The sequence below is a fragment of the Aureobasidium subglaciale genome (genome assembly GCF_000721755.1).
Source record: "Aureobasidium subglaciale EXF-2481 unplaced genomic scaffold scaffold_40, whole genome shotgun sequence".
Lineage (NCBI taxonomy): Eukaryota > Fungi > Ascomycota > Dothideomycetes > Dothideales > Saccotheciaceae > Aureobasidium > Aureobasidium subglaciale.
Window position 1 is genome coordinate 85,708 of NW_013566955.1, and position 27,043 is coordinate 112,750.

The 27,043-nt window shown below is 49.3% G+C and overlaps 11 protein-coding genes across 11 annotated transcripts; 7 read left to right on the forward strand and 4 right to left on the reverse strand.

Moving 5' to 3' along the window:
* Positions 1-1,311: 1,311 nt before the first annotated feature.
* Positions 1,312-3,578, forward strand: AUEXF2481DRAFT_9352 (uncharacterized protein; the record flags this gene model as incomplete). Its single annotated transcript, XM_013483557.1, has 3 exons — positions 1,312-1,481; positions 1,560-2,483; positions 2,540-3,578. 3 exons carry the CDS (start codon positions 1,312-1,314, stop codon positions 3,576-3,578), a joined length of 2,133 nt encoding a protein of 710 aa, XP_013339011.1.
* Positions 3,579-4,760: 1,182 nt separating this feature from the next.
* On the forward strand, positions 4,761-6,635 carry AUEXF2481DRAFT_33884 (uncharacterized protein; the record flags this gene model as incomplete). Its single annotated transcript, XM_013483569.1, has 5 exons — positions 4,761-5,066; positions 5,144-5,331; positions 5,387-5,881; positions 5,906-6,398; positions 6,432-6,635. The coding sequence occupies 5 exons, from the start codon at positions 4,761-4,763 to the stop codon at positions 6,633-6,635; spliced, it is 1,686 nt and encodes a 561-aa protein (XP_013339023.1).
* A 218-nt stretch (positions 6,636-6,853) lies between these two features.
* On the reverse strand, positions 6,854-7,549 carry AUEXF2481DRAFT_9354 (uncharacterized protein; the record flags this gene model as incomplete). Its single annotated transcript, XM_013483558.1, has 1 exon — positions 6,854-7,549. One exon carries the CDS (start codon positions 7,547-7,549, stop codon positions 6,854-6,856), a length of 696 nt encoding a protein of 231 aa, XP_013339012.1.
* Positions 7,550-8,289: 740 nt separating this feature from the next.
* Positions 8,290-9,533, forward strand: AUEXF2481DRAFT_92899 (uncharacterized protein; the record flags this gene model as incomplete). The annotated part of the gene is made up of 1 exon (XM_013483600.1): positions 8,290-9,533. One exon carries the CDS (start codon positions 8,290-8,292, stop codon positions 9,496-9,498), a length of 1,209 nt encoding a protein of 402 aa, XP_013339054.1. The 3' UTR covers positions 9,499-9,533.
* A 111-nt stretch (positions 9,534-9,644) lies between these two features.
* On the reverse strand, positions 9,645-10,350 carry AUEXF2481DRAFT_83884 (uncharacterized protein). The gene is made up of 2 exons (XM_013483592.1): positions 9,922-10,350; positions 9,645-9,866 (listed from the first exon to the last, which is right to left on the reverse strand). Exons 1-2 carry the CDS (start codon positions 10,332-10,334, stop codon positions 9,830-9,832), a joined length of 450 nt encoding a protein of 149 aa, XP_013339046.1. The 5' UTR covers positions 10,335-10,350; the 3' UTR covers positions 9,645-9,829.
* A 1,207-nt stretch (positions 10,351-11,557) lies between these two features.
* On the forward strand, positions 11,558-13,321 carry AUEXF2481DRAFT_9357 (glycoside hydrolase family 43 protein; the record flags this gene model as incomplete). Its single annotated transcript, XM_013483559.1, has 2 exons — positions 11,558-13,127; positions 13,179-13,321. The coding sequence occupies 2 exons, from the start codon at positions 11,558-11,560 to the stop codon at positions 13,319-13,321; spliced, it is 1,713 nt and encodes a 570-aa protein (XP_013339013.1).
* Positions 13,322-13,400: 79 nt separating this feature from the next.
* On the forward strand, positions 13,401-16,090 carry AUEXF2481DRAFT_704188 (glycoside hydrolase family 67 protein; the record flags this gene model as incomplete). Its single annotated transcript, XM_013483601.1, has 4 exons — positions 13,401-13,714; positions 13,805-14,147; positions 14,203-14,869; positions 14,915-16,090. Exons 1-4 carry the CDS (start codon positions 13,663-13,665, stop codon positions 16,088-16,090), a joined length of 2,238 nt encoding a protein of 745 aa, XP_013339055.1. The 5' UTR covers positions 13,401-13,662.
* A 3,675-nt stretch (positions 16,091-19,765) lies between these two features.
* On the forward strand, positions 19,766-20,893 carry AUEXF2481DRAFT_48691 (uncharacterized protein; the record flags this gene model as incomplete). Its single annotated transcript, XM_013483579.1, has 2 exons — positions 19,766-20,637; positions 20,863-20,893. The coding sequence occupies 2 exons, from the start codon at positions 19,766-19,768 to the stop codon at positions 20,891-20,893; spliced, it is 903 nt and encodes a 300-aa protein (XP_013339033.1).
* Positions 20,894-22,018: 1,125 nt separating this feature from the next.
* Positions 22,019-22,216, forward strand: AUEXF2481DRAFT_57623 (uncharacterized protein; the record flags this gene model as incomplete). The annotated part of the gene is made up of 1 exon (XM_013483582.1): positions 22,019-22,216. A coding segment is annotated over one exon (198 nt), but the record flags the coding sequence as incomplete, so codon positions are not given.
* Positions 22,217-23,370: 1,154 nt separating this feature from the next.
* AUEXF2481DRAFT_33892 (uncharacterized protein) lies at positions 23,371-23,718 on the reverse strand (the record flags this gene model as incomplete). Its single annotated transcript, XM_013483570.1, has 1 exon — positions 23,371-23,718. The coding sequence occupies one exon, from the start codon at positions 23,716-23,718 to the stop codon at positions 23,371-23,373; it is 348 nt and encodes a 115-aa protein (XP_013339024.1).
* A 2,152-nt stretch (positions 23,719-25,870) lies between these two features.
* AUEXF2481DRAFT_9362 (uncharacterized protein) lies at positions 25,871-26,685 on the reverse strand (the record flags this gene model as incomplete). The annotated part of the gene is made up of 2 exons (XM_013483560.1): positions 25,871-26,137; positions 26,191-26,685. The coding sequence occupies 2 exons, from the start codon at positions 26,683-26,685 to the stop codon at positions 25,871-25,873; spliced, it is 762 nt and encodes a 253-aa protein (XP_013339014.1).
* Between the last annotated feature and the right edge of the window lie 358 nt (positions 26,686-27,043).

Genomic DNA, 27,043 nt, shown 5'->3' on the forward strand with positions numbered 1-27,043 from the left:
ATTTCTCGAAGTAGAGAGTTTGCCGGCGGTCAACATGAGGGCGGTGGCAGTGCCGCAATCAATTTTGAAGGCGCTGTAGCCGCTGTTCACAGCAAAGAACCTGCGCCGACGGCCACAACCGGAATGACCGCATGGAGACAGACGTTGATGCGTCTAAAACGGACCCAACCGATGCAGACGACATAATCTTGGGCATGAAATGCTGATGGCAACTCCGGCACAAACTGAATGGATGGGATTGCGCCCAACATGCCGTTGACGATAATCCAGGGCACGTCGCTAGAATAGACCGACAATACTGGCAAAGTTCGAGGCTCATTGTAGAGCGAAGCACAGACGGCCACGAGGAGGAAATATTGCCTGTGTCGCCGATGATGAGCCAGGCACAGTGCTCAAGTTCACCCAGGTGAAAATCGCTTAACATCGCAGTAGTGAGACTCTCATCTGCCCATGACATCCTGCTCATTCGGAATCTGAGCTCTTGGCTGTCACAAGGAAGCTTGTTTAGGAAGCTGTAACAGGTAGGCTGTCCACCGCATGTGTGAGGTAGAGTATGCACCGGAAGACTCAGCAGGTTCTAGACAACTCATACACATCCGACGTGGACCGTCTCGATCCTATGCTCCACATCATCGTTGACGGTAGTTCTGCCGCCTCGAATCACAAACCTTGAGGAGTGTGACTCCCAAATTGCGCAGCGGACATCACATTCTTGGACGAAGCGCAGTCGGAAATAAACAATCGCATGGCCTTGCAGGAGAAGAGTTTCGGTGTCAGCCACGCCAAGCGAGCCGCAGTCAAGCTCGCCCGCACCCGTCCGCCGCAGCGAATCAAGGCACTTACCGAGAGCGATTGAGGTTGATATTGCGGGGTATCTGCGGAGAGAGGCAGCTCAGTCGCATCACCCAGGATTGCTCCCCAAAGACGCCTAGTCATAGTGCTGTTCTGCCTATGGACTTGAAGGACCTCTATGCAGACTCACTTCGATCCTCAGCTCATTTGCTGACGTATTGGTGGACCTCTCTCCGGAGCATCGAAAACATCGAGCGGGAGCGGCAGACTCAATTTGGAATAGTGCCGAGAAGGGTCCTCTTTAGGCACGGAAAGCGAGAAAGTCTATCTAATCGCTTGCAAATCAAGCACCCCCGAGGCTGCCAAGCAAGTATGACCGAGCTCCGAAGCAAGCACGGTGGCTTCAACTTCTTGGGTCAAGGTGTTTTTTCGACTCTTGAACTGTAGCCTTGCAGCCACTCTTGGGTTCGCTCCCACTTGTCTCTGTTTGCTCCCGGTAAGCAGCGTTCACATTCAACAATGGACGAACAAAGCATCCGGTCGTCGCAGCGTGTGTCGCGTTCTTGCGTCGAGTGCAGCCGAAGGAAGATCAAGTGCGACAAGAAGATCCCGTGCAAGCCATGCGTGCGCCGGAATCTCGCCCACGAGTGCCAGCGGCCCATCACCCGCGTCCGAGGCATGCTTACAGTGTATGTACAGTCTTGAACACATGCCGCTATTGATCATGTGTATCCCGAATACTTTTGAGCTTCAACTGATCAAGTCAGGGCGAGCACCGTTGACCGCCTGTCGGTTGATTCCGAAGACAACACTGTTGATGAACTTCTTAAGGAACGATGCGCCCTGCAAGCGCAGATCGCAGAACTCGAAACCGCTCTGGCCCTCTCCAAACCATGTGGACACACTCACGGCAACAAAGTCGAATCCCATCGTCAAGGTCAGACACCAATAGCTGCCTTTGAGGATCTTGTACCTGCTCTGGAGCAATTCGACCTCCAAGTGTCACATGATTCAGATCCTGTCGCCATGTCGGAGAAGGACATGGCCGACCGCCTGTACGAACCTTCGACCGATCCTGTCTTTCTCCTGCTTCCCTCGAGAGACATCAGCGAGCAGCTAGTGACGTATTCGTTACGCACGTTGGGTTGGTTGCATGGTGCCGTCCATGCGCCCGAGTTCATCACCGAGCATGAGGACTTTTGGAACCGGATCCACAATGGTGTCCCCCTTGACGCTAAAGATCGACCTTGGCTTGCACTGTACTTCGCTCTCCTCGCGACTGGCCTCCTCTACCTCGACCCCGAAGAGGTGCCCGCTATCTCGGATCTACCTCAGCTGAATCTTCATCAGTACCAGCAACATGATGAGATGAGATATGCTGTGCATACGTCGCGTCTCTGGTATGAAGTCGCTTTGAAGGAAGTGGAGCGTTACGGATGTTCCGGCTCGCCCTCTCTAAGGATTGTGCAAGCTCTGTCAGTACTGACTCTGTGCCACTCCAACTTTGGTGAGCCTCAACGAGAATGGCTGTTTACTGGTTGGGCGGCAAGTATTGCGCGTTGCTTAGACATGCATCGTCTAGGCAGTGAGGTCGCCCACTCGCGAACCGTGGGTATCCGCCCTGAATGGTCGTCATTCGAGAAGCGCGAACTCGGACGTCGCGTTTGGTGGACCTATGTAATCCGTGACTGGTAAGTGGGAGTCATCCGCGCTGGGCGGCTGGAACATTGAACTAATTTTTATCTAGGCTAGGAAGTTGGTCCCGCCCTCCGTCAATCACCCCAGCGAGTTTCTGCTGCAAATTCTCGACCGAGAATGAGGCCAATCACGATGTCATTCTCGAAACACCCACCCACACGTCCAGCCCTTCGCCGATGGTCTATCAATCAGTCATGTGCCGACTTTCGTACATCTTCTACATCTACATCAAGGTCAACACACACCAAAACGCTTCGAAGTTTATCAAAGCGCTTGAAGAAATTGAGATTGTCAAGCGAAACTTGCCTCTGCATTTGTCGACCAAATTTCCCGCAAACATCGACGACGAAGAATGGGAAGCCACACACTCTTGGATCACATTCCAACGTTATCTCATCAATCACGCGATCGAATTTATGATGCTCAGTATTGCGCGTACTCTAGCCATGGGCAATATTGGCAGCGAATCAGTCCGTTATCGTGAATCAGCTATGGCCTCAGCAACAACCATTCTTCAAAGCTATCTGGCGCCTGTGCCAAGAGTCTACAAGCTTGTCTGGACGGTTTCGGCCTCAACAGTCGCTGCAGCAGTCTACACCTCTCTTGATATTCTCATGAATCCCCAGGACTACACACCGCAGAGGAAACATGAACATGTCGCCCTTTTGAAACAGGTTGTTCAGGAGCTCAGTAAATACACGCACGTCGCAATTCACGCCGCAAAGGGATCAGCTTCTATTCAGAAGCTCCTATCTCGCCTTGAACAAAACTTCTCCATGTCACATCTCTCTGTCCACGATATTCTTCGCCATCTCACAACTCAGGAAATGCCGTCGACCACATCCGAAACCCTAGCAGATGGTTATGTTCTACCTGCACAAACCATACCGGTCCCTGTAGATGGCTGGAACGAAATCATGAGTGGCCACGACATGAACATCCCGCATATGGACCAGGGCCATATTGATGGTCTGCTTGGCCCCTCGGATACTTGGGACAGCTTTATGGAGTTTCCCACCTTCCAACATCAACATCAGCCTCTGCATCAACCTATTCATCAAGCTCAACAGCAGCACTACGAAGGATGAGTGAACGCGGGATGACTTTGTAGAAGACGCATCACACTAGACATCATTGCCTATATGCAATCCCCTCCGGAAAGTACAAACCTTCAGCGGTTACGACGTATACGACTCCGAGTTCGCTTTCTGAAGGGTATTCTCAGCTCACTTCGAGAGCGCGGGAGTAGCACCTGACTGCACCGATCAGGGATGACCGACGGAACAGATTTGCTCTGTGACAAGCCAAGTTGCTCGCCTACCCGCACTGTCACACGACATGATATTCTACATTAGCAAGACCGTACTCTGTAAGGCCACGAGTCATGCATGTAGGTCAGAAAGATCAAGCCGCGACAAATTTGTCTTCCACGGACCGAGGCTTGAAAATTGAGATCACATGTCGCCGGAATATTTCGTCCTTGACATACCCTTCGGAGATTGAACTCAACTCTGCATTATCATTGATCAACGCTCAACGATGGAGGCAATGTAGGAGCCTTACAGAGAAAGGGTTAGCGCGTTACCCGTAGGCCAATCCGCCAAACCTGAGTGTCTCGAACGTAACAAGCGCGACAAGCCGCAAAACTTCAGACCAGAATAAGACCAAGTTCGCACGTCGCAACGTGAGTCATGTATGCATATACGTACTACAAGAACGTTGTTCGTAGCGTAGCAAAAGACCATAGACATACAGCATGAACGATAGATTATCGTTTCGAACAACTTGTCTGACTTCGTCGCTATTGTTCCTGTGAAATTCTAGTGACCGAGGCATCTTCGTTTTAGCTTCCAAAAGAACCCATGACGACACACCAAGACAGTTTCTTTTCCGACTCGACCCTGTCCAACGGTTTGGACCGGGTAGGGCTCCTCGGAAACCGGCTGTCAGATCTTAGGGCTCACGGACGAGAGCGGGCGAGTATCCCTTCCCCCCATTTGTTCCCCTCCGCAATTTTCCAGCACCTCCACATACCGACAAAACATCAAGGTTATTGTCCCCTCGCTGGAACGGTACTTTGCACACGTACACAGCAAGCAGCGGCTGGGTGTAGTTGAGAAGATGCGTTCAAGAATACTAGATCCACAGTACTGGCCTGTGAACAAGCATCCTCCATGAACATATCACATCGAACCTTCCCTGTTTCGAAGTTGCAATCTTTCATCCCCCTCATCACCACATCACCACATCATCGAGCATTTTCCGTCATCATGCCCGTCGCTTTTCAAGTCGCTAACACAGCTACTAAGCCCCCTACTGTCGGTGACAATGGATACCAGGGCTTCAACCCAAGAAAAGAGACCCTGTCTAAGGGATGGAAGTTCCGTGACGACGCGAGGCCGTTGTCTGAGGACATGATTGCTGAGCATGATGCTGCTGTCAAGGTTAGGGATGGATGCACACTGTACCGCGATGTCTTCAGACCTGTTGGCAGCGATGGGTCGGAAAAGTTGCCGGCTATTGTTGCGTGGAGTCCTTTCGGAAAGAAGCACAATGGTATCGAGATCATGTCAAAGGTCAGTGGTGTTCGGAACTTATGATCAACAATCGGAAGACTGACTTAGAGCAGGTCAAGTGGGGCTGTGGTGTTTAGAAGGGTACGCTCAGTGGTCTGGAGCGATTCGAGGGACCTGATCCGGCAGAGTATTGCCCGAAAGGCTTTGCTATTGTCAATGTCGACGCAAGAGGCGCTGGAGACCCGGATGGCTCCATTGTCATCATGGGCAAGCAAGAAGGAGAAGATGGTCACGATGTCATTGAAGAGCTGGCCAAGATGGACTGGTAAGATGGAGTTTATCAAGTCTTCACTTATGCAGTCGACTAACATGATCTTCAGGTGCAACGGCTCCGTCGGTCTGGCAAGAAACTCACATCTCGGTATTGTCCAATGGTTCATCGCTGCCACTCAACCACCATCACTCAAAGCCATCGCACCCTGGGAAGCAAATGGAGATCTCTACAGAGAACAATCCGTCCGTGGCGGTGCTTGGGACAACGGTCTCTTCGACTTCATCATCGAGCACGTCATTCGTGGCAAGAGGGGTGTCGAGGACTTCAAGGAGATGTACCGTCGCTCAAACACAATGAACCCTTACTGGGAGGACAAGCGTGCAGAGATTGAGAAGATCAACATTCCGACTTACGTCGTAGCTTCTTACTCGAGTTTTGTACAAACCATGGGATCTATCCGTGGCTGGATGCAGGTCAACGTAGAGAACAAGTGGCTACGATGGGATCCTTACCAAGAGTGGTTCGATCTCTGGTCAGTCAGAGAGTCCATCGATGAGCTCGCCGAGTTCTTCGACCTCTTCCTCAAAGGCAAGGACAACGGGTAGGAAAACACTTCCAAGGTCAGAATGGCCTCCCTTCCCTTCGGCGATCAAGAAGCTGTCTACCCTATCGAAGTTCAGGACTTTCCCGTCCCCAACACAGACTACAAGAAGTCGTACCTCGGCGAGAAGAACAACCTCCTCGAGTCTGCATCAACAGAAACGAGCATCGTCTCCTACAACTCAGAGAGCGGTAGCAACCCCGTCGCCCACGCAGCATTCAATCTCCGCTTCGAAAAGAAGACCAGACTGATGGGTCTGCCCAAAGCAGTTCTCTACATGTCCTGTGACGATCTGGACGACATGGTTATTTACGTCCCCATTCGTAAACTCGACAAGAACGGCAAAGCCATGATCGCCATTAATATCCCCTACCCCGATACTGCATCCATCCCAGAGTCAGATTACAGTAACTTGATGATTTATTTCAGACCCGCTGGTATTCTTCGCGCCTCTCACAGAAAGACCAACCCTTCAAAAGCATTACATCCACAATATCCTTTCCACACTCACGACGAGGTGTAGAAGATTACTCCTGGCACTGTTGTCGAGCTTGAAATTGGTCTATGGGCTGCTGGCATGGACTTTGAAGAGGGAGAGAGCTTGTCAGTACAGGTTTCTGGCGAGTACCCACTTGTAGATAAGTTCAAGGGTAGAGGACCTCCCAAGGCAAAGGTCGAGGAGAGAAACAAAGGACAGCACAACGTTCATCTTGGTGGTGAGTATGCTAGTCACGTCATCCTGCCTTTCGTCTAGGGAACGGAGCAAGATGGAGAAGAAGAACGGAAGATGTATAGACATAGTCGAGATACCCATACGTTACAATCAAGTACCGGATGTTCATTTTTGCAAATCGCCACGTCCACTGTGAGCTACTTCCGTCATCATCCTTCTATGATCCAACCGGGGGGTCGGAAGTGTATACCACTGCTTTGAAAGGGAATTTTTTTTACATCATCAATGTACTGTAGCATTCAGTTCATCAGAACAGGTGTCTTTCCATCCCACTCATCACTAACCACTGCATCCAACATGAACTCAGCAACACTTTGCGCACTAATCGACGGCATGAATCCCGCTCCCTCACCACTATCTCCAAGCGCTTTGACCGGCAACCCCACCTGCTCCTTCAACATAGCAGGTCTAGGCATCACAAACCTAACCCCACTCCCCCTGATCACTCCATCCACAGCATTCTGATCCTCTAACGTTTGCTTCATATTCGAAACCTGCATGACCCATTGCATCAGGAAATTTAGATTCTGCCATGAAGAGCCAGTGCCAAACATTGACATGACAATCACTTTCTGGACGTTTGCAGAGGAAGTTCTAACAGCTTCTACAACAGCCGTTGCGGATGCAGACATGAAGAGGGGAGGTGATGTTGTTGCTGCAAAAGGGTTTCCAGATGTGCGGGTTTGACCGAGTGTGCTGATTATTACTATAGGACCCGTGATGGTGGAGAGAGCGGAGAAGATGTCGGCGGCGAGAAGGGGAGAGCCTTGGATGGTCGAGAGGGTTTGGACTGATGGGAGCGAGGAGGAGGGGCGGATTAAGGCGGTGATTTTGTGGCCGCGGTGGAGGGCGGAGGTGAGGATGAGGCGGCCTGTGCGGCCTGTGGCTCCGATGAGGAGGATGTGAGGGAGGTCGTTGGGTGTTGCGTTTGTCATGGTGAGAGTCTGATGATTCTTATCAGGGGTATCGGCGTCTTTCCTAATGCGTGGTCGAGGTGATGTTCAAGTGATGGACAATGGCTGATGTTTGATTGGAAACAGCGGCGACAGCGTTGTACTTATACTCATCCATGACTACTCATTGATGTCTCTAATGAAGGCCAGCCTCAGGTCACATTGGGTCAAACATGCTGACGTTCTGACCGCTGACGGAGGAAGGAGTTGTCGGAGACGGAGTTGCGGTCAGCGGCTCGGATATAGCATCTCCGCCGTCGGCCGAAGCCTTGTCCGTGCCAGCCAATGGCGCAATCATACTTCAGTCCTTCCTTCCTGGTCAGCCACAAGCCATGCTTACGAACATTGCTCCCGAGAAAAAACCATGCCCTAATGGCACCATCGATTGCCTTCCAGGAGACAGTGACTTGTGGTGTCATCTGTCTAGATCACGTTTTGAGCATTACCAAATCATTGGAGAAGGATTCACGCACCTCGGCCGATATGTAAAGGAGAACCGCCAGGTACCGTGTGTTGGGTCTCGAACGAAAGGCGTCACAGAAACTATATAGCCTCCGCGTCCTCCGTGTCGAATTACTATATCATATCACCACCTCTCGGATACCGATTTTCTGATAAGACCTTCCTGTTCACAGGCACTAATATTGCACAATTCGATGTATCATTCATCACCAACCACAAAGTTCAATAGCAATTCTCATTGATCACCATCAATCAACGAGATGACAAACGAGGTGTCAATAATTGGCGCTGGCATCGCGGGCTTCACGCTTGCCCTTAGCCTCCACACCCAAGGCATCCCCTGCGCCGTCTATGAGGCTCGAGCCGAGCCTCAGAATATCGGCGGCGCTGTCATGTTATCTCCAAACTCGCTCAGACTCTTCGACGACATGGGCATCTACGAAGATCTAAAGCGTCTCGGCTACAGCTTTGACACGCTCTACTTCCGCGACCTCGCCGGCGACCTCAAAGAAACCTATCCCTTCGGCAGTGTTGAGAAGTATGGATACAGTGGCCTTCGTGTTTATCGCTACCAACTCATTCATCTGCTATTGAAGAAGGTCAACGCTGCAGAAATCTCCATTTACTTCAACCACAAATTCTCCCATGTGGTTTCAGAGACCGCGGAAACCGTGACCTGGCAACTCATCGATGGCACCGAAAAGACCTCTTCTCTGCTCACCGGTGCAGACGGCATCCACAGCCGTGTCAGGAAATTCATGTATCCCACCCTTTCACCGAAATTCACCGGTCTCGCTGGCATCACAGCTGCCGTACCAACCGCAAACCTCAAATTGCCTACTCCAGATTATAAGATGCCAGTCACCATCATGTCACCTTCCCACGGAGCTTTCGTAATCGCACCTCAAAAGCCAGATGGCAGTGAAGTGCTAATAGGAAAGCAAAAGCGTATGCCCGAGCTCTCACGCGAAGGCTGGGAACAACTCTACACCGATAAAGCCTCTACAGCCGCTTTCCTGCGTGAAGATGCGGAGTTGTTTGGTAACATCGCTGTGTCGGTGACTTCTGACATTCCGCATGATGGCATTAATATCTGGCCTTTTTACGTTATCCCAGAACTTGACTCTTGGTACTCGGGAAAGAGAAGAGTTTTGTTGGTGGGAGATGCTGCGCATGCTATTCCGCCAAGTTCTGGCCAGGGCATATCGCAAGCTGTAGAGGATGTGGTTATGCTGTCGATGCTTTTGAGAAAAGGTAGGGGTGATGAAAGAGACTTGAAGTGGTGGCAAGACTTTAGACAAGCTCGGCTTCAACAGATTCTACTCCTGAACGCACGAGTGGATCAACGGAGATTACCTAAGATCCCGGGAGACACAGAGGGAGAAGATGCTAAGCAAGGTTTCGATCTTGATTGGCTGTATGGTATGGATGCTGTCAAGGAGGTGGAGAAATACGTAGCCGGTTCGTAGACAACTTCATGTACTATCAGTATCTCCTTTGCTATCTGGCCACCGGATTGTCGATAGTAGATCCCTTTGTCGAAGGACTGGCGTTGTAAAAAGCGGAGTACAAGCATAGCCAGGACATCGATCACATCAACTGGAAATTTTACTGCGTGAGAGGACAATTTATCAGTTTGCTATCTTGGTGGCTGCGTGGCACCGCTCTGATATCTCCCATCTACATATGGCTTCCCCTTAAGAATCGTGGACAGTGTATCCGGGGTCATAGAGAATTGCGACAACTGTGCCGTTCGTGTTCCGCAGATACACATTCGCTTGAAAACTTGTACCATATTGCCTATGTCTTGAGTGTAGTGAAGCCCAGATAGCCGTATCTGTCACGTATGTCAGCATTTCGTAGAGTACAGTACGGACGACGTGTCGACTTCCGCATTGCTTGAACCGGCTTGATTCACGTATTGGGCAGTGTAGCCGCTTGGCGTCGGTGCGGCAGAAGCGATGGACGCAAAGGAGGGATATGCTAGGAAAGCAGCGACGGTGTCGGGACTAGGGACAGGGCCAGCTGCAACAGGTAGAGAGGCACAAGCAGCGCGCTTGACATGAGCGATGTCTGTAGTTGCGGTTGGGATGCCGGCTGTGTCAGCATCTGTGGCAGTGATCTGGGCAGCCGCCGCCGAATAGACAACGCTTGGATCGATGACCACAGATTGAGCAGTTACACCGGCAGCTTTAGAGTATGTCGGGTTTGGAAGAGCGAAGGCAAGGTCGAAGTCGATGTCTTGAGGTCTAGGAGCAGCTGCCGCCAGACCAATCAAGGAAGAGGTCAGAATGATGGACTTCATGGTCAAGAGGCGTGACAAGACAGCGGAGAGGAGTAAGTCGTGGATCTCATCGACAATGAGAGAAATCGTAGGACTGAACCTGGGTATTTATGCTTGAAAGACAATGGCGAAATGGACAGACTTGAAGAAGCCGGACATTGAATAACTTCGGAAGCTTTCACAGTCTGAGAACATCACGGCGGTCGGCCAGGTGCTACAATTGGCTGAAGCATGAGGACTGATCAATTTGGAGAAGAGTTGGTCGAATTGAGCTGAATTGAGCGCCAGCGTCGCAGACCTCAGCCGCAGTGGTATACAAAAGACGGAAGTGTGTCTTGCAGCTGTGGCCGAAGCGCATGAGACCATACCACTTGAGGGTCGAGGTGCCCCTGAAGCTGACAAGGTCACGGCATGTAGATCGAAGCGATACCATAATTGGTCTCTGGTCCCTGAGATAGCGACTGTTGCCCAAAGATCAGTGAAGCTTATCAGCGTTTCAAAGAAGCCTCTGATGGTTACAAAACGGAACATCGAAAGACAGATTGGCAAGCTCTATTCACCGACAGAGATAAGGTAAGAGGAGCAGGCGCGACGCAGGCAGGAAAAAGCGAGGGCGAGCTTTCCTCGGCCGGGCCCGGCAAGCGGATTGGCATTCTCCACCCTTGGCACTTCTCCGCTCATTCCAAAGATTCTCTTCTTCCCTTCTTTGCCTACCGAGGCTGCGCAGCACCACAAGAACACAATGCTCAGATTATCGTGCGCGACCGATGCACGTACCTATTTGTCGTCAATCGCCGACTTGGGGCCGATTGTAGTACGATTAGCAATGTCAAGCGAGCCCCCGCCTCCACAATTTGAGGACAGCGCTTGTGGCTCACGTAGTATGTGACCTTTATTCAAGGCAGTAGCCGCAATGCCGCCACAAGTTTGCACAAGGTAAGCCGCGACGCATTCTCAAGTCTCGTATACCATGGCGTCAAGACAACAACCGGAGAGGGGAAAATGCGCACCCCCGCAGTCTGAAGATCGGCGAACTTGCGAAAACAAAGCTGTCGACTGCATCATGTAGTTTAGCCTGATGTCTCTAGGTGCACGGCGAAACACTGTGGCTCGACTTGGGCCTGGTCTGGCAGGAGCTTGCATTCTTCAACGCCTCCGAGAATCTTGGACACACCTTAAATACTCGTCGAACTGCTGTTGTTGCTTCATGCTTTTTCCCACCAAACACCATTTCTGGACACAAAATGAAGGCTGCTTCCATCTTCATCGCTGCTAGCTTAGCCGGAGTCGGCTATTCCCAGCCTGCGAAACAGAAGAATTCGACCATCTACAATCCTATCCTTCCCGGCTTCAACCCTGATCCGAGTTGTGTCTTCGTCAAGGAATGGGATAACACCTTCTTCTGTGCTACTTCCACCTTTCTTGCTTTCCCTGGCATACCAATTTATGCAAGCAAGGACCTACAGAACTTCAGACTCATCGGACATGCCTTCAACAGACCTGAGCAACTGCCTGCTTTCGGCAACATCACTGGACAGCAGCAGGGCTGGTACGCTCCTACCCTGAGATATCACAACAAGAGATTTTGGATTATCAACTCCTGCGTCGGAGCCGCGACTGGATATTGGAGTACTCCAGACCCTTACAGAAATGATGCGTGGACTAATGTCACTCCCACCGAGATCCCTGGCTACGACCCTGATCTTTTCTGGGATGCCGATGGCACGGTATATTCTGCTTTTGCAAAGACTGTGCAGACCGACCCCTTCACTACCGAGATTCACCAAGTCAACATCAGCATGCCATCGGGAAATACTACGATAGACCGCTTTCTGTGGAATGGCACCGCTGTGCAACCTCCAGAGGGACCTCATATGATGCTGAAGGATGATTACCATTACTTGCTCCTTGCCGAGGGTGGCACTGCTCAGGCTCATCAAGTCACCATCGGAAGAGGTAAATCTGCTCAGGGCCCATTCGAGGCTGATCCGGCGAACCCTATCTTGACTGCCTACAACACGACCGAGTACTTCCAGACCGTTGGCCATGCGGATCTCTTCCAGGACGCTGCTGGAAATTGGTGGGGAGTTGCTCTATCCACACGTTCTGGTCCTGAATACGAGACTTGGCCAATGGGCAGGGAGACTGTGCTTTATCCTGCAAAATGGGAGGAAGGACAATGGCCTGTCTTGGGGGGTCCCGTCAAGGGCAAGATGCAAGGTCCTTTGCCGCCACCCAACAGGAACATTCATGGCAGTGGTGCCTTCATCAAGGATCCTGATTACTATAAATTCTCCCCCGGCTCACCTGTACCATCTCATTTCTCGTATTGGCGCTTTCCCAAGACTGATAACTATGTTGTCTCGCCACGAGGTCACCCAAACACGTTGAGACTCTTTCCAGGCCGTGCAAACCTGACCGGTGATGCGGCTTTCATTCCGACTGACGGCATCACATTCATCGGTCGCCGACAGACTGACACGCTCTTCACTTATAGCGTCGACATCAATTATACACCATCGGTTTTCGGAGAAGAGTCTGGTGTCACGCTGTTCCTGACGCAGAACTATCACGCTGACTTGGGAATTGTGCGCTTGAACAAGACTGGCAATTACCTTCGTTTCCGTGCTGAAGGTCCGAATGCCCCAAAGCAGACTGTGGTCTCAGTCTCCCAGAAGTGGTGCGAACAGGGTATGACATTGCAGATTCAAGCATACAACACCACCCACTTTTCTTTCTCTGCTGGGCCCAAAGGTGGGCCGATCAAGCAAGTCGCTACTGTGCCTGCTACGCTTGTTTCGAACGGATTCACTGGTAAGCTTTAATATTTCGCATGGTCAAATTGAACAATGCTAACTCTTGCAGGTTCCTTCGTCGGGGTGTATGCCACGAACAATGGCAATGCCCTTGGTAAGACTCCATCGTACATCAGCAATTGGGTCTACCAGGGACAAGGACAGTACATCGGTGATGGAGAATTCTATCCGAGCAATGGTCAACGATCTTAGGCAGGATGTCAGAACGACAAGGTTTGTGATCTTCCACCTATGGGAGCTCGTCTACGATCATCGATGCGAGTAATTGGCCTTTGCAAATTGGTGTCCTAATGACCGGAGTTTGTGCCCTATGTCATCATATGAAATAAAGGCAGGGATCTGCAGAATGTCAAATTCGGTTGTGGTATAGGCTAAATCGGTGCGGAAACCCAGTTTCCTTTTTGAGATCTGCATTGCACCCCCACACTGAGTGCTGACTTCTCTTCGATGTTATCATCGTGTATTGGAACTTCATAAAAGATGCCACTTGTCTTGCAACTTGGTTATTGTATAACTTTTCTCTCCAATTCAAGATGCGCCTCATTTCTCTCCTGGCACTCTGCGGACTTGCTCTCGCAGAGACTGGTATTGACAGATGGCTACGATATGCACCTCTACCTTCAACCATATCGTAGCCCTATGTGCCGCACGACATCGTCGTGTTGAACACAACAGACGGAGGTCCAGTTTTAACAGCGGGTCTTGAGCTGCAGCAGGGTATCCAGAGCATTCTCGGCCGGACCTGTCAACTTGCAAACAATACTTCACGCGAGTCAAACATTGTTGGCACGCTTGACGCATGCGTTGATACATACGGGCCGCTTGATCATAATGTACATCTCATGGAAGATGGATTCTGGTTGAGCACCGAGGGTGACACCGTTCAGATTCTTGGGCCAAACGAAAGAGGCGCTCTCTATGGAGCCTCTGAGTATTTGTCCATGCTGGCACAGGGAAATTTCTCATCAGTGGCATACGCATCGAGTCCCAACGCCAACATTCGTTGGGTCAATCAGTGGTGAGCGCGGATTCGGCGGAGTCTCCATCTTCTTCTCGAATGGCACCATTGTTAGCGATTTGACTCGAGCAACCCAGCACACTCGTCTTCTTGCCTCGGTGGGTATCAACGATGGCCTCGGGAGAATCGCCGATGTCATGCGCCCATACGGTGTACAGATTGGTATCTCACTCTATTTCTCATCTCCAACATCCGGAATACAGGGTCAAGCAAATCTCACAACGTTCGACCCTCTCGATTCTGGAGTTGTGACCTGGTGGAGTAACGTCACTGATCAGCTTTATGACCGAATTCCTGACATGGCTGGCTATCTCGTGAAGGCGAACTCCGAGGGCCAACCGGGTCCTTTGACCTACAATCGTACTCTCGCCGAAGGTGCCAATCTTTTCGCCAAAGCACTACAGCCTCATGGTGGCATCGTCATGTTTAGAGCCTTCGTTTACAACCAACTCAACGAATCCGTGTGGACAGCTGACCGCGCAAACGCTGCAGTTGACTTCTTCAAACCTCTAGACGGTGAGTTTGACGACAATGTGGTCGTGCAAATCAAGTATGGTCCCATCGACTTCCAAGTCCGAGAGGCTACGTCGCCATTGTTTGCAAATTTGTACGACACAAGCACTGCGATCGAGCTTCAAGTTCCACAGGAGTACCTTGGGCAGCAAACTTATCTGGTTTACCTTCCACCACTCTGGGACACTGTTCTAGGCTTCGACATGCGTGTTAATAAATAGACATCTTTGGTCCGTGACATCATCTCTGGACAGGTGTTCAACAGATCTCTGGGTGGCTATGCCGCTGTTGTGAATGTTGGCACAAACCAAACTTGGCTAGGAAGTCACCTCTCGATGGCCAACTTCTACGCGTATGGTCGGCTAGCTTGGGATCCTCTTGAAAATACTGCAAAGATTCACAAAAACTGGACACGTTTGACGTTTGGACTTGACCAAGAAGTTGTCAATACCATCACCAACATGGCACTTGAGTCCTGGCCAGCGTATGAGAACTACAGTGGTAATCTCGGCGTCCAGACACTGACAGACATTCTATACACTCACTTCGGACCTAATCCCCAATCGCAAGATAACGACGGCTGGGGTCAGTGGACACGGGCAGATCACGACACCATTGGTATGGACCGCACGGTCGCGAACGGCACCGGCTTTTCCGGCACATATCCACCAGAAATTGCTACAATGTATGAAGACATTGAGACGACACCGGAAAACTTGCTCTTGTGGTTTCATCATGTCAACTACACTCAGCAATTGAAATCCGGCAAGACAGTGATCCAGCACTTTTACGATGCTCATTACTCTGGAGCCGAGACAGCGCAGACATTCGCAAAACAATGGCAGACGCTGGACGGCAAACTTGACTCTCAGCGATTCGAGGAGCAAATATACCGCCTCAAATACCAAGCTGGTCACTCAATCGTCTGGAGAGATGCAATCTGTGACTTCTATCACAACATCTCTGGTATTTATGATGTGTCAAATCGTGTCGGAAACCACCCTTATCGTATTGAAGCCGAGAGTATGACTTTGAACGGCTACAAGACATGCGCAGTCAGTCCGTTCGAAACAGCATCGAATTATCATGCAGTCGTTGTCAGTGATAACACTACTGCTGGTTCTGTCTCCACTGTCCTCCGATTTCCATCGGATGTCTATGATATCGGCGTCAACTTCTACGATCTGTATGGTGGCAAGTCAAAGTATGAGATTTTGATCAACAACAAAACCATGGTTAGATGGACCGGCGACAGCGAGGACTATCTCAGTCACACGCCTTCTATCTATGGACACTCGGCCAGAAGGATCACGTTTGAAGGTCTTGGCATTCAGACAGGTGATGTGTTTGAGATTATCGGCGCAGCCGATGGGATTGAGCCTGCTCCGTTGAACTACGTAGTTTTCTTGCCGTCCGGAGTGCTTGATTGAGGCGGAGGTGGAGGGAGGAAGAACGAATCTTGAAGCCATTGAACTTTGGCGAAAACTGCTTAATTATTCTCGTATGCATAATTCGTGATAATCCAAGCGCGTCAGCTTCGAACTTGTTGATTTGAGGGGTATCTAATTATCTATCCACCTCTAACACACCACCACCACGTCGAATTAGACGATAATTAACGTCAATATAACTACTTCTGATGCTGCTCAATCGATTCTAGACGTTATTAATGATACCGGACCTCGTACGCGCTTACGATCTGCGTCAGTTGCTTAGACGCCACCCGAAGTCGAATCCGAGCTTAGCGAGCCTCCTCTCTCGCTAACAACACTACCGACTTTAATGCGTACCGGACGGAAGTTAGTACACTTTAAAGATAACTTAGAAGAGGGCCCTTCTACTAGGCATACTCGGTTAACTCGCGGAATCGCGCTAGAACGACTTATTAACGTGTTAACACTAGCTGCGACGCGTAGTAAGGGCAACAACAAATATGCCACACCTATCTAACGACTATAACTAACTCTAGAGAAGTCAGCAATTAAGAGGAAACCTCTTTCTAATGCTGCGAATACGTTAGGAAAAACAAGAATAACTTCTACGTTTCGAAAAACTAAGTTATAGGCCCTACCGGCTACGAAGCCTCCTAGGAAGCGGTCTACGCATCTAGCCCTAACCCGCTCCCGCTTAACAACCACCACTTCTAAAGTCACTAAACTAAGTAATATCATTCGGACTATAAAGGAGACGACCCTCGTAAGGAAGGTACTATCAAAATCGAGTGGTGCTACCCTAAGGGAGGCCTCGTTGTTACAGCCACCTTAAATTCCATTTAAGATTTAATATAACAGCCGTTAGATTTATTAAAAGGTCTCCGACGACGATACGGAAGTAGTCGATACTAACCTGCTATAGATGTCGGTGCTTAAACGTATAGATAAGACTATTATCCCTTAGTTACGAGCTAGGAATATCGCTAACTTTCTACCTTATAAGATACGAGGAGTCCTCGCATTAATAGGCGCTCGAGGAGTACGCTTAACCGAAGCGGTAACTCTAATAAGGGTAGACGAAGCGTACATACGCTAGTTAAGGCTAATTAAGCTCGTCCGACATAATGCACGTATTAGTATAAAAGATCTCTCTATTACGATTAAGTCGATTTAGACTGTCGATAGTACTAAGCTAGCGCTAGAGTAACCTCCTTCGTACGAGGCATCGGCTCCTCCTATTAACACCCCTTAAACTGCACCTTCTACTCGTAATCGCCGTACTAAGCGCTCGTAGTAATAGACTTCCGTATACTTCGAGGAGCGCGCTTTATTCTAGGACACGATTACTTATTACTAGGCTTGCCTTAAGTAGAATCGATGCTATATCGCTACGCGGCGCGGTCTCGTATACTTTATCTATAAGGGTCGCTATTACGAGATCCTCTATAAGGTCGCTCTAAAGTGGAGAGACGTAGTATAGTATAGCTATAGTATACTTAAACGTCCCTTAAAAGAGGTTAGACAGCTTATTATACGGTGTTATTATAAGAAGGAATAGGAGCTTACGAAGCGAGAGAGACCTACTTAACCTGCTTAAATATCGACCTAAACCTTACCATCTAACCCTTCTATAGTTAACTACTTTTACGTCGATTAACCTTAAGGATATAAGCAGCCTATTACTTCGCTAGTAGTGCCGGCCGCGCCAGTTATTTCGACCCCTCGCTAGGTGTCGCCTATACCGGTTAAGCTTAATACTACTACTTAGTAGGAGACGTTTTAGGAGACTCTAAAACTCGCTTACCTAGACTAGTCTATAGGCATCGATCGAGCTAAGGTCTCACTTAATTAAGACTACTAGAACTTACGTATGCTATTTATGTCGAATAATAGGCAATTAGGCCGTATAGTTAAGCAGGGGGGCCTATATATAACTATTATAGAAGAGTTAACTAAATTTATCGACATTTATAAGCAGTCGCATCGTTAATCTAATAGCTCGCTAATATCGACTATTCCTCGTACTTCTTAGAGAGATAATTGCGCTCCTCTAAGTGTAACCTCCCTTTCGTTAACCTTATCGACGACCGATTTAGATAGTAGCGACTATTAGATTTAAGGTTAGTACCCTGCTCCTAATAAATAGATTCCTAATACTAACGTCGTCGAGTGCCTAATGCGTCGCCTGCTCGAGGTGCGTAATCTATGCCGCCTTATATACCTTAATATCGAGCTCGTCAGCTTAGGGTGCTAGATCCCTATACTTCCGGAGCTAGCATTTTAAGAGGTAGAACGTCTACTTAATAGGGTTTAGATAGGGTGAATATAGTAGCAGGTATAGTAGAAATACCCTAAATTAGCGGCCTAACTCGGTAATCTACTTAATGTTAGTTCGTACTAAAGCTGCACTAAAATCTGCACCTACCTTCTCCGAATAGTAGGTCGAGCAATTGTCTATAACGACAATCGACCTTCTCCCTAGAAACGGCTCGCACTAAGGGAGGACTACTACCTCTAGCTAGTGCTCGTAGATTGCTTATATAATAGCACCCTCGACGACGAGGGTCGACCCTAGGATGTAACTATAGACATTAAGAGTAGGTAAGACTAAGTATCGCACCTTTAACACTAATTCTGACCTTATATACGTAGGTAGACTAATCGCTAACTATAAACGACGACGGAACATTACCCTCTCGCTTGCCGTAGATTCGTCTAGATAAAGGAGCATCTCTAAGGGGTTAATATTAATGTTAGAAGCTCGAGATATTAGCTCGGCTAGTCTCTCTTCGTATACACCCTATTCGACGACGGATTAACGACTCGCAATACGCGTGTTAACCTTATTCGAGAGCTCCTCTTTAGTTATTAATCGACTAATAGTCGACTGGTCGACTGTAATGTCGAACTCGCACTATAATTCGAACACTAACTCCTCCTACTAAAGGTCGTTCCTATAACTAAGCAGTTTAAGAAGGTATTTACGTATAAGGGGTGTAATCTTACGAGAAGGTCCCCTGCGCTTGCAGGCACTTATAGGCTTCCGAACGTGTCTAAAAAGCTCGATATTTCGCTATATACGGTAGAGGGTAGGAGTAGTAGCATATAGTATAATTTTAAGTATAGTAGCGACGTTACAACCGTCGCGAAACATGGCCTGTATAAGGTCCTTATCGTGATTATTAAGAGGCATGTTAACTGCATGGATTAATCACCTGTTAGTACATCAAATCTGCAACAAATCCAGAGAATACTGCTCCGAAAAGTGGCAGCAGTAGGAGTAAGGTTACCTTAAGCTATTACACTAAAGACGACGACGACAACAGTGGTATAGAGCATCTAATTGATAGAATTGACGTTGGGTAGCTACGAAATCGATGAGTTTAGAAAGTCGGGGGTGGCGAATTATCACGAATTATGCATACGAGAATATATATGGACGGGGCAAAGCTTTCTCCGACATTTTGCCGTTGGAAGGGCGCGTTATTGACATGACGGCTCTGAATTGCTTGGCCTTATCCATCCAGAACAATGATACATTGAACATATTTCTTTTCTGCTTCCAACCATCAGTCATCTTCCATGTCAGTAAGACAATTAACAAACCCGTTGCTGCGCAGAGCAGCCGGTAAGGAAACCCTGCGCAACACAACCGCCAAGCAAATCGTCAACATGACAAGCACGTGCGCACTTTCGTCAACTGCTCCACATCAAAAAGCGACTCCGAAGATCGACTATGCATCATTGGGTGGCTCGAAGAAGCAACTGTCAGACTGGAAACTCAAGGCCGAGATCAGCGTCACCAAATCAAGCAACCCAGACTGGAAATGGGGTGATGGCGTCAAGCGCGAACAAGACTCACATGTCGAAATCGACCCTTTTGCAGAAGGCCGACCAATGTTCCACAACTATACCTTACTCGTCTCTGGCATCGCACCTCGTCCCATCGGTCTTGTCAGCACGATATCCAAAGAAGGAAAATTGAACCTCGCACCATTCAGCTATTTCCAAGTTGTTGATCATGATCCTCCGGTCTTTGTGATTGGCTTTTCTGGTCGCGCGGGACGGCCGAAAGATACATTGCGCAATCTCGAGGAAACAGGAGAGTGCGTCTTCAACATTGTTTCTGAAGACATGATAGAAGCTGTCAACGCGACTTCGGTGGATGCACCGTACGGTGTCTCTGAATGGACGCTTTCTGGCTTGACGAAAGCTGAAAGCACGACTGTCAGACCGCCGAGGGTCAAGGAGTCTGTCATGTCGATCGAGGGCAAGTTGACTAAAATTGTCAATTACAAAACCTCAAGACCTTCTGTTGGTCCTCATGGGTCGTTGGCGATCATCGAAGCGACTAGGTTTTGGGTGCAAGAGAATGCGATTGATGAGAAGAGAAGTCATGTTGACTTGGATGTTCTGAGACCCATTGGACAGCTGGGTGGTGTGTCTTATGCGAGAATTACCGACACTTTCGAACTTCCCAGGACAAATTGGGCTGCCGCTGTGGAGAAGTCGGGTTCCGAACTTCTGAACATGGCGAGAGAAGAGTCTGCCCAGCCTAGCTGTCAATCCTCCGCAGGACCGACAGTGCGCGGCTCATCAAGTGGCATGGATTAGGCAACCAGCGTGAGTCAGCGGACGCCAAGGATCTCAGATACCCTCTTTGGCTAAGGATGACATCGCTTCCTTCTTCTCCTCTCATCTGCAATCACTACGCAGTTCACCACAGGACATCACGATGCGACTAAGATCCGGTTATGAGATCATTCAAGACTTCAAGCCTCTCGTGCAGGTCGAGATTGATCGAACCAACAGAGAGGAGGAAGAAAAAACCCGCCAAAGACAGGACGAAATAAATCTTAAAAAACGGATTGACGAAGCGGTCCTCTCAAGAGAAGCAATTCACAATGGCCCTGTGTCTCCACAACCATGCTTTCCCGACACTCTACCTCCAGAACTTGTCGTTCGTATCTTGAAGATCATGACCTCAGCGGATTATGTCGGCCTTGCTCGTACGTGTCGCCTTGCTCTGATATTTACAAACGAACAAGCGGAACAGGCGTGGTACTTCAACAGTCCATATTATTGGACCGTCAGCTACGCAGGAGCGTGGAAGAGGTGTTATCAGATCTGTGGCGAAGGTGGAGGATATCGCAGTATTCACCATCTACCCTTCTCAGGAGATGATGAAGCTGACCTCTGGAGAACTGGGAAAGAGAAATCAATCGGTAGCGTGACAGAACTGTTGCAGGCTCCGAAAACATTTTCCGAAGCTCGATCAACAAATGAAATCACGCATGCTACAATGCCATGGAGCTTCTCATCGTGGAAATGCTGGTCTAGCTGAGGCGCGACTCTGTTCTATGCTTCAGAACAGCGACACTAAGAAGTCAAGAGATCTTTCTGCATCATCTTCCAGTGCATAATATGTCGCGAAAGTTAGCCCTAACTGTCAAAATAGATTTCGGGATGCCGAGCCAGAGGAATGGAGCTGGACTTCATGAGCGCTGGAGATAGGCGGTAAGTTTGATAGCTCCGGTCCTCACCTTTCCACCACAACATCCTAAGAATGAGCCTCTGCCTTGAACATATGAAAGCCGCATCTCGCTCGTCGTAATTCGACCTAGTGTCATTCCTTCACATTCATGGGGTCCTTGTACCCTGACCTTTTATTCCCTTCACCGCGACTATGAAGTACGTCAAACTTGGCGGAAGTGGCCTCCGCATATCTCCCATTGGTGTCGGATGCATGAGCTACGGCAGCTCCGAAGGACGATACAAGTGAGCACTTGGAGAAGCCGAAGCACTCCCCACCCTCCAACACTGTTACAAATCCGGCTTAAACTTCTTCGACACTGCGGATAGGTACTCCAACGGTGACTCCGAAGTTATTCTTAGGTACCTGTCGGTTCTGGTCTGGAAGCACCATTGTCCATGTCTGAGAAGGAGAAAAACAACAAGGGCTACGTCAACCAATACGGCCTTTCGCGCAAGCATATATTCGAGAGTGTGGACAACAGTTTGAAGAGATTGGATCTTAAGTATGTCAACCTCCTCCAGATCCATCGCTTTCACCTAAACACTCCTGTCAAAGAGACAATGGAAGCTCTTCATGACCTCGTCAAGCCTGAGACAATTGCTGAAGCACCCACCTGTCTCAAGACCAAGGGCACCCATCGCCGTTTCACCGTGTCTACAGATTGGTCATCTACACAAAGATCCAGAGTTTGTTATCTGCGCTCGCCTTCAGAAGCTTGGACACAATTTCTCGTCTACAGTACCTGTCACAATCCTCGAACCCTGTCAAAGCACTATTTCTCGACCGAAAAATAAATGGCGGAGATAACGTAGCTCTCTGTTCTAAATCCCGCGCTCGAACATTAAATACAAAGATACGAGCAGTTATGGGAAGTTTGTGAACTCTAAGGTGTTCTGTCTCTTTGACAGCGATAAGGCTTCTCCTCTCCTTTAGAACACAGATTTGAAGGTCGATTGTCTGAGTTTGTACCTGGTGTGATCGACAACCTCACGAGGCACGCGCTCAAGCAAAGTAAGAACGTATTGAGGTTCCACGTGGACTGATCCACGATGAAACATGAATGCCATAGTTTCAGTCAACATCTTTTGGCAGAAGAATCGCAGTCGAGCGACGTGAACTTCGGACTACTCGCTAAGTCAGTCAGAGGTTAGGAGGTGGGAACTCGGAAGAATGATGAAAAGGGCACGCCTGGATCAAGCCAATAACCGTAAAATCTCGTTTATGAGGAAAACGAAGAAAATGCCATGAAGGCATGCCCTATGAAACGAGATTTTACGGTAATCATCAACTGCGGAGTCAGAGGAGTATCGAAGCTTGAGCTGCTCTTTGCCAGCTCAAGCAGTTCTCGGTGCATGTCACTCTTGAGGCTGCTCCATTGACACTGTGAGATGAAAAATACTGTGTTTGTTTTTCGAGAACCAAGCTACCTATGCTGCTATCGACAGCAGACATCCGGCGTATTGTTGTCGTGTCGATCGTGAATTGACACCAGATCATGATTTTGTATTCGCAAAAGTCTGGTGGGCTGACAGTAGCCCCCTAAAGCAGTTTAAGGAGAGGCAGCTGATCCGGTGTACTAGGAGCAGCATATGGCAATGCCGTCAATCTGGCTAGGTGTTAAGACGTTGTTGCGAGCGCAGGTGTATTTGGCTTAGAGGCAAGCATCCTGGGCCTGAGCAGGCTGTCCGGCAGCGCAAGCAGCAGAAGCAGCACTAAGCTCATTGGTGCAGTATGCGGCGTTCTAGCGACACTCGGCGTCGACGGCATCAGCTGCCGTCGAGAGGCCGTAGAGGATGTTGGTGACACTGTTTGTAATGGAGCCAACAATACCGCCGGTGACGCTGTTGAGAATGCTGTTGACCTCAGATGGTAGCTGGGCCTTGCTAAGGAGCGAAGAAGCAGCGGCAAGAACGTTCTCAGTGTTACCACCTACATTGCCAGACTGGTAGTCGAGGAAGCCGGCAAGAGGCTGGAGAAGACCGCCACAGACAAGGTCTGACGAGGAGCTGGCGGCTTGGCGTCTCTCAGCGGGAGAGGCGATAGCGACGCTGGCCATGGCGGCCGTGACGAAAGTTGAGATGCGAACCATAATGAAGATCCAATAGGGTGAAATTAAAGGAAGTCGTTTGAAAATTATTTGTTTGTTAGATTGCTTTGGTGAAGGATGATGTCACGAGATGATTGTGTTTCGGCTAGGAACATGCCCGTTTTATATACCCTGTGCTCTTGCGCAATAACAGACATCCAGTGCAAAGAGTCGTCAGTTTGCCTCCCACCGTGCGCATTCGACTACGCACAGTATAGTCTCGCATACAAACGCTCACGGCGGTTGAGACAACCAGCACGGGGAAGGATAGCAGAAGGTCCTAAGCAATACCCAAAAGAGGAACGCATGATCTGCGACCGCCCAGCCGGCTGAATGTAATCTTCAGGGTGCACTGCTTTCTCTGTTTCTGATGTCGAGTTCAGCCGTAATCGGCATGGACTCACGATGATCGGCGGAGTAGATCTCCGTGGCGACCAAGCATTTCGAGCCTAGATCGTTAAACTGAGCCCCACAAGGCGTACGCCACATGTTGAGGTACGAGAGTCGCTGAGATCTATGCCAAATGGAGCCCATGGAAGCAGAGCTCGAGTTGCGTCAGTGGAATCCTACTTGTCCGCCTAGAGATCGACGTGAGCTTAGACAGACAGCAAAGCTTGCTGGTCGTGGAGAAAGCGCCACCGAGACCAGGGTTTACATACTAATGGCAAATGCAGGAAATAAGTGTGAATGAACACTGCGGTCGTCACCGAGAGCCGAACCATTCGTTTCCAAGACAGAGCTTCAAACTTGTGAGAAGAAAAAACCCATTAGTGTAAAACTCGCGCATCCAGCAAGCCCATAGCAGCAGTTGAAATTGCAGTGCGCTTGCAGACATGAAGAATAATGTCTCTTTGGAGATGCGGTTACCGGACACAGGTTAGCTGATGTTCGTCAGATCTACTAACTGGAGCGGAACGACAATTAGTCGATGACCTACGCGCCTCAAGCAGATTCTTCTCCGTGAATTCCGAACATGACATCGTGCTTGCTAACAGCATGCTCGGACGGCACTTTCGGCCGCATACCTGAACTTCTCGAGTTCCGAGGCCTAAGTTGCTTCTGCTCTTGACATTTTCGCCACGTCTCATGCAACAGCAACGTTGAGTCATCGCCCTGAAGTCTCAAAACGCCGTGGAGAGGGCGGTTACAGTGTGACGATGATCATGGTGGAGATGCGTCAAGGAGATGGTAGAGGGAGAAGCCTGATAAACTCAAACCTTAGCGCCTCATCGAGTCAGGTGTAGATGTTGCAATGCCCGAATCGAGAATGGGGCATCGCTTGGCTCACGTTCGTGGTTATCGAGAATCTCGAGCTTGCATTGTTGCCAACGCTTTGACTGTACACTGCCGCTTGATCATCTCACGAAAGTAAATGTGCATAGAAACAAAGTCGATCGCCATTTCCGTAGCGTCACCAGACTCCGTGCATATGTGAAAGGTAAGAGCGCTGGCTGTCGTGTTCGAGGGCAGGACAATCGTTTTGAATTGGTCGTTGTCACAAAACAATGTATGTCGTGACGAATGATGACAAAGTCGTCGTCTGATATAAAGATTGCACGACAACAATACCGTGCCGGTCTGCTTGATACAGGCGGCTTGTCTCCTCTGTTTACCAAAGCCAGTATTCGCCATGTCAATGCTAAAGACTCATCCTGGCGAGCTATCTTTGACAAAGCTTCTCGCGACACTGGCAGTGCGATGATGGTGCGATATGCACTCCTCCACATTTTCCCAGCCTTCGCCGAGGCGGTTAATCATTTCCTGAGCGTCATACGGTGAAGCTGATCACTGCACATCACTTCGTGTATTTATTCGCGACTCATCACGTCAATCGACCGTCTGTTCTCGACCTTGTCGTTGTCACTGAGCATGTTAAAACGGTATATGTTGGTTCGTCTTCGAGGAATCTTCAATTGACAACTGTGCTTGTTAGTTAGGCGATTTATCCTAGAACAAGTCCGACCGAGACAGTCAGTTCATATTTCTCTATCAGTATCTGGAACACGCTCTTGACTTAGGAGCGACGAGTTTGCAGTCCGAAACAAGACGTCTTCTGTTCCAAGAAGTCAGCTGCTTTCGCATGGGTGTCTGACTTGATGTCTATGATCAGTTGTGTTGACTGTATAAGGCAGACATATGGCATCATTGATGCGGATTACGCAAGTGTGTTCTTCATGTTCTGGAGAGCCTTACAGTAGGTCACGGAATTAATTTCACCGATTTGCTGGAGTGCTTGGGCAGCAAATGCGACGGAGGCGCGCCAGAGATTCATGTCGGGACCATTCGAGAAAAATTCCTTGACAGTGAGCTTCGATCCCGATGTAATCTCATTGATCCTCTTCAGCCCTTTGACCTCTTTCTGCAGTTCCTCGTCATCGGTGCCGCATTGTTTGAGACGTGCCATGATCTGAGTAACCTCCTTCTACTTGCCATGCTTGAGCAGCCATCGAGGAGATTCGGGAAAGGCAAGAATACCAGTAATATCCTGAGAATGATGCCAAAGAATGCCTGGAACGCGACTGGGAAGCGCCATTGGAAAAAGCTGGCATTGCAAAACCAAAAGCCGTAGTTGATACAGTAAGAGATCATGACTCCGCAGGTGATCAGTGCGCCCTCGAAGAGTACCAAGAAACCACGAATCTTGGGAGGTGCCATTTCAGATTGCCAGACGGGAACACTGGAAGCGTTCATGCCGTTACCGGCACCTGTGACTATGCGACCTACGATGAGCTGTACCAATGTTGTAGAGGACGTCTGAATAGCTGTCCCGACAAGCATGATCGTAGCACCGATCAGCACTGCTCGTCGGCGACCTAGCTTATCACCATGTCCGATGATGATCAAAGAGCCAATCAGACAACCGATCTCGTAAATGGCGACCACAAGGGCTTGGATCGAACCAAGCTTGTAGCTTCCGGACACTTTTGGGACAGTTTCAAGGAACATAGGCTCCGTGATGATACCCGACATGACACCCTGATCTGGACTCGATCAGCTGACAAACTCAAATTTGTTTCCAGAAGATGGCGAGCCTTATCGTATCCGAACAGCAGGGATCCGGCCGATGCTGTAGCACAAACACCTAGTTCCAGCGCTTTGCCGGTCATCCTGTCGCTAAGGAACCCTGTATGTGAAAAAGTCATGGTTTTGGTGAAGCGATTCGACAATGAAAGATGAGATTGTAAGAAACGGGTGTCATGGACGAACGACATTCTGATTCAAATATTGCAGGAGTAACAAGACGTATGACATACCATCAAGAGCGAATACAGCAGAGTTCTATACCATGACAGCTGATTTGTTCCGCGATCTTCGATCTTGCGAGCCG

Bases quoted from the DNA above. Each gene is read 5' to 3' on its own strand.
- AUEXF2481DRAFT_83884 (XM_013483592.1), bottom strand. From the start codon at position 10,334: ATGAAGTCCATCATTCTGACCTCTTCCTTGATTGGTCTGGCGGCAGCT. The intron at 9,867-9,921 runs GGAAGTCGACAC...CATACGTGACAG, and splicing joins CAAGCCGGTTCAAGCAATGC to ATACGGCTATCTGGGCTTCA.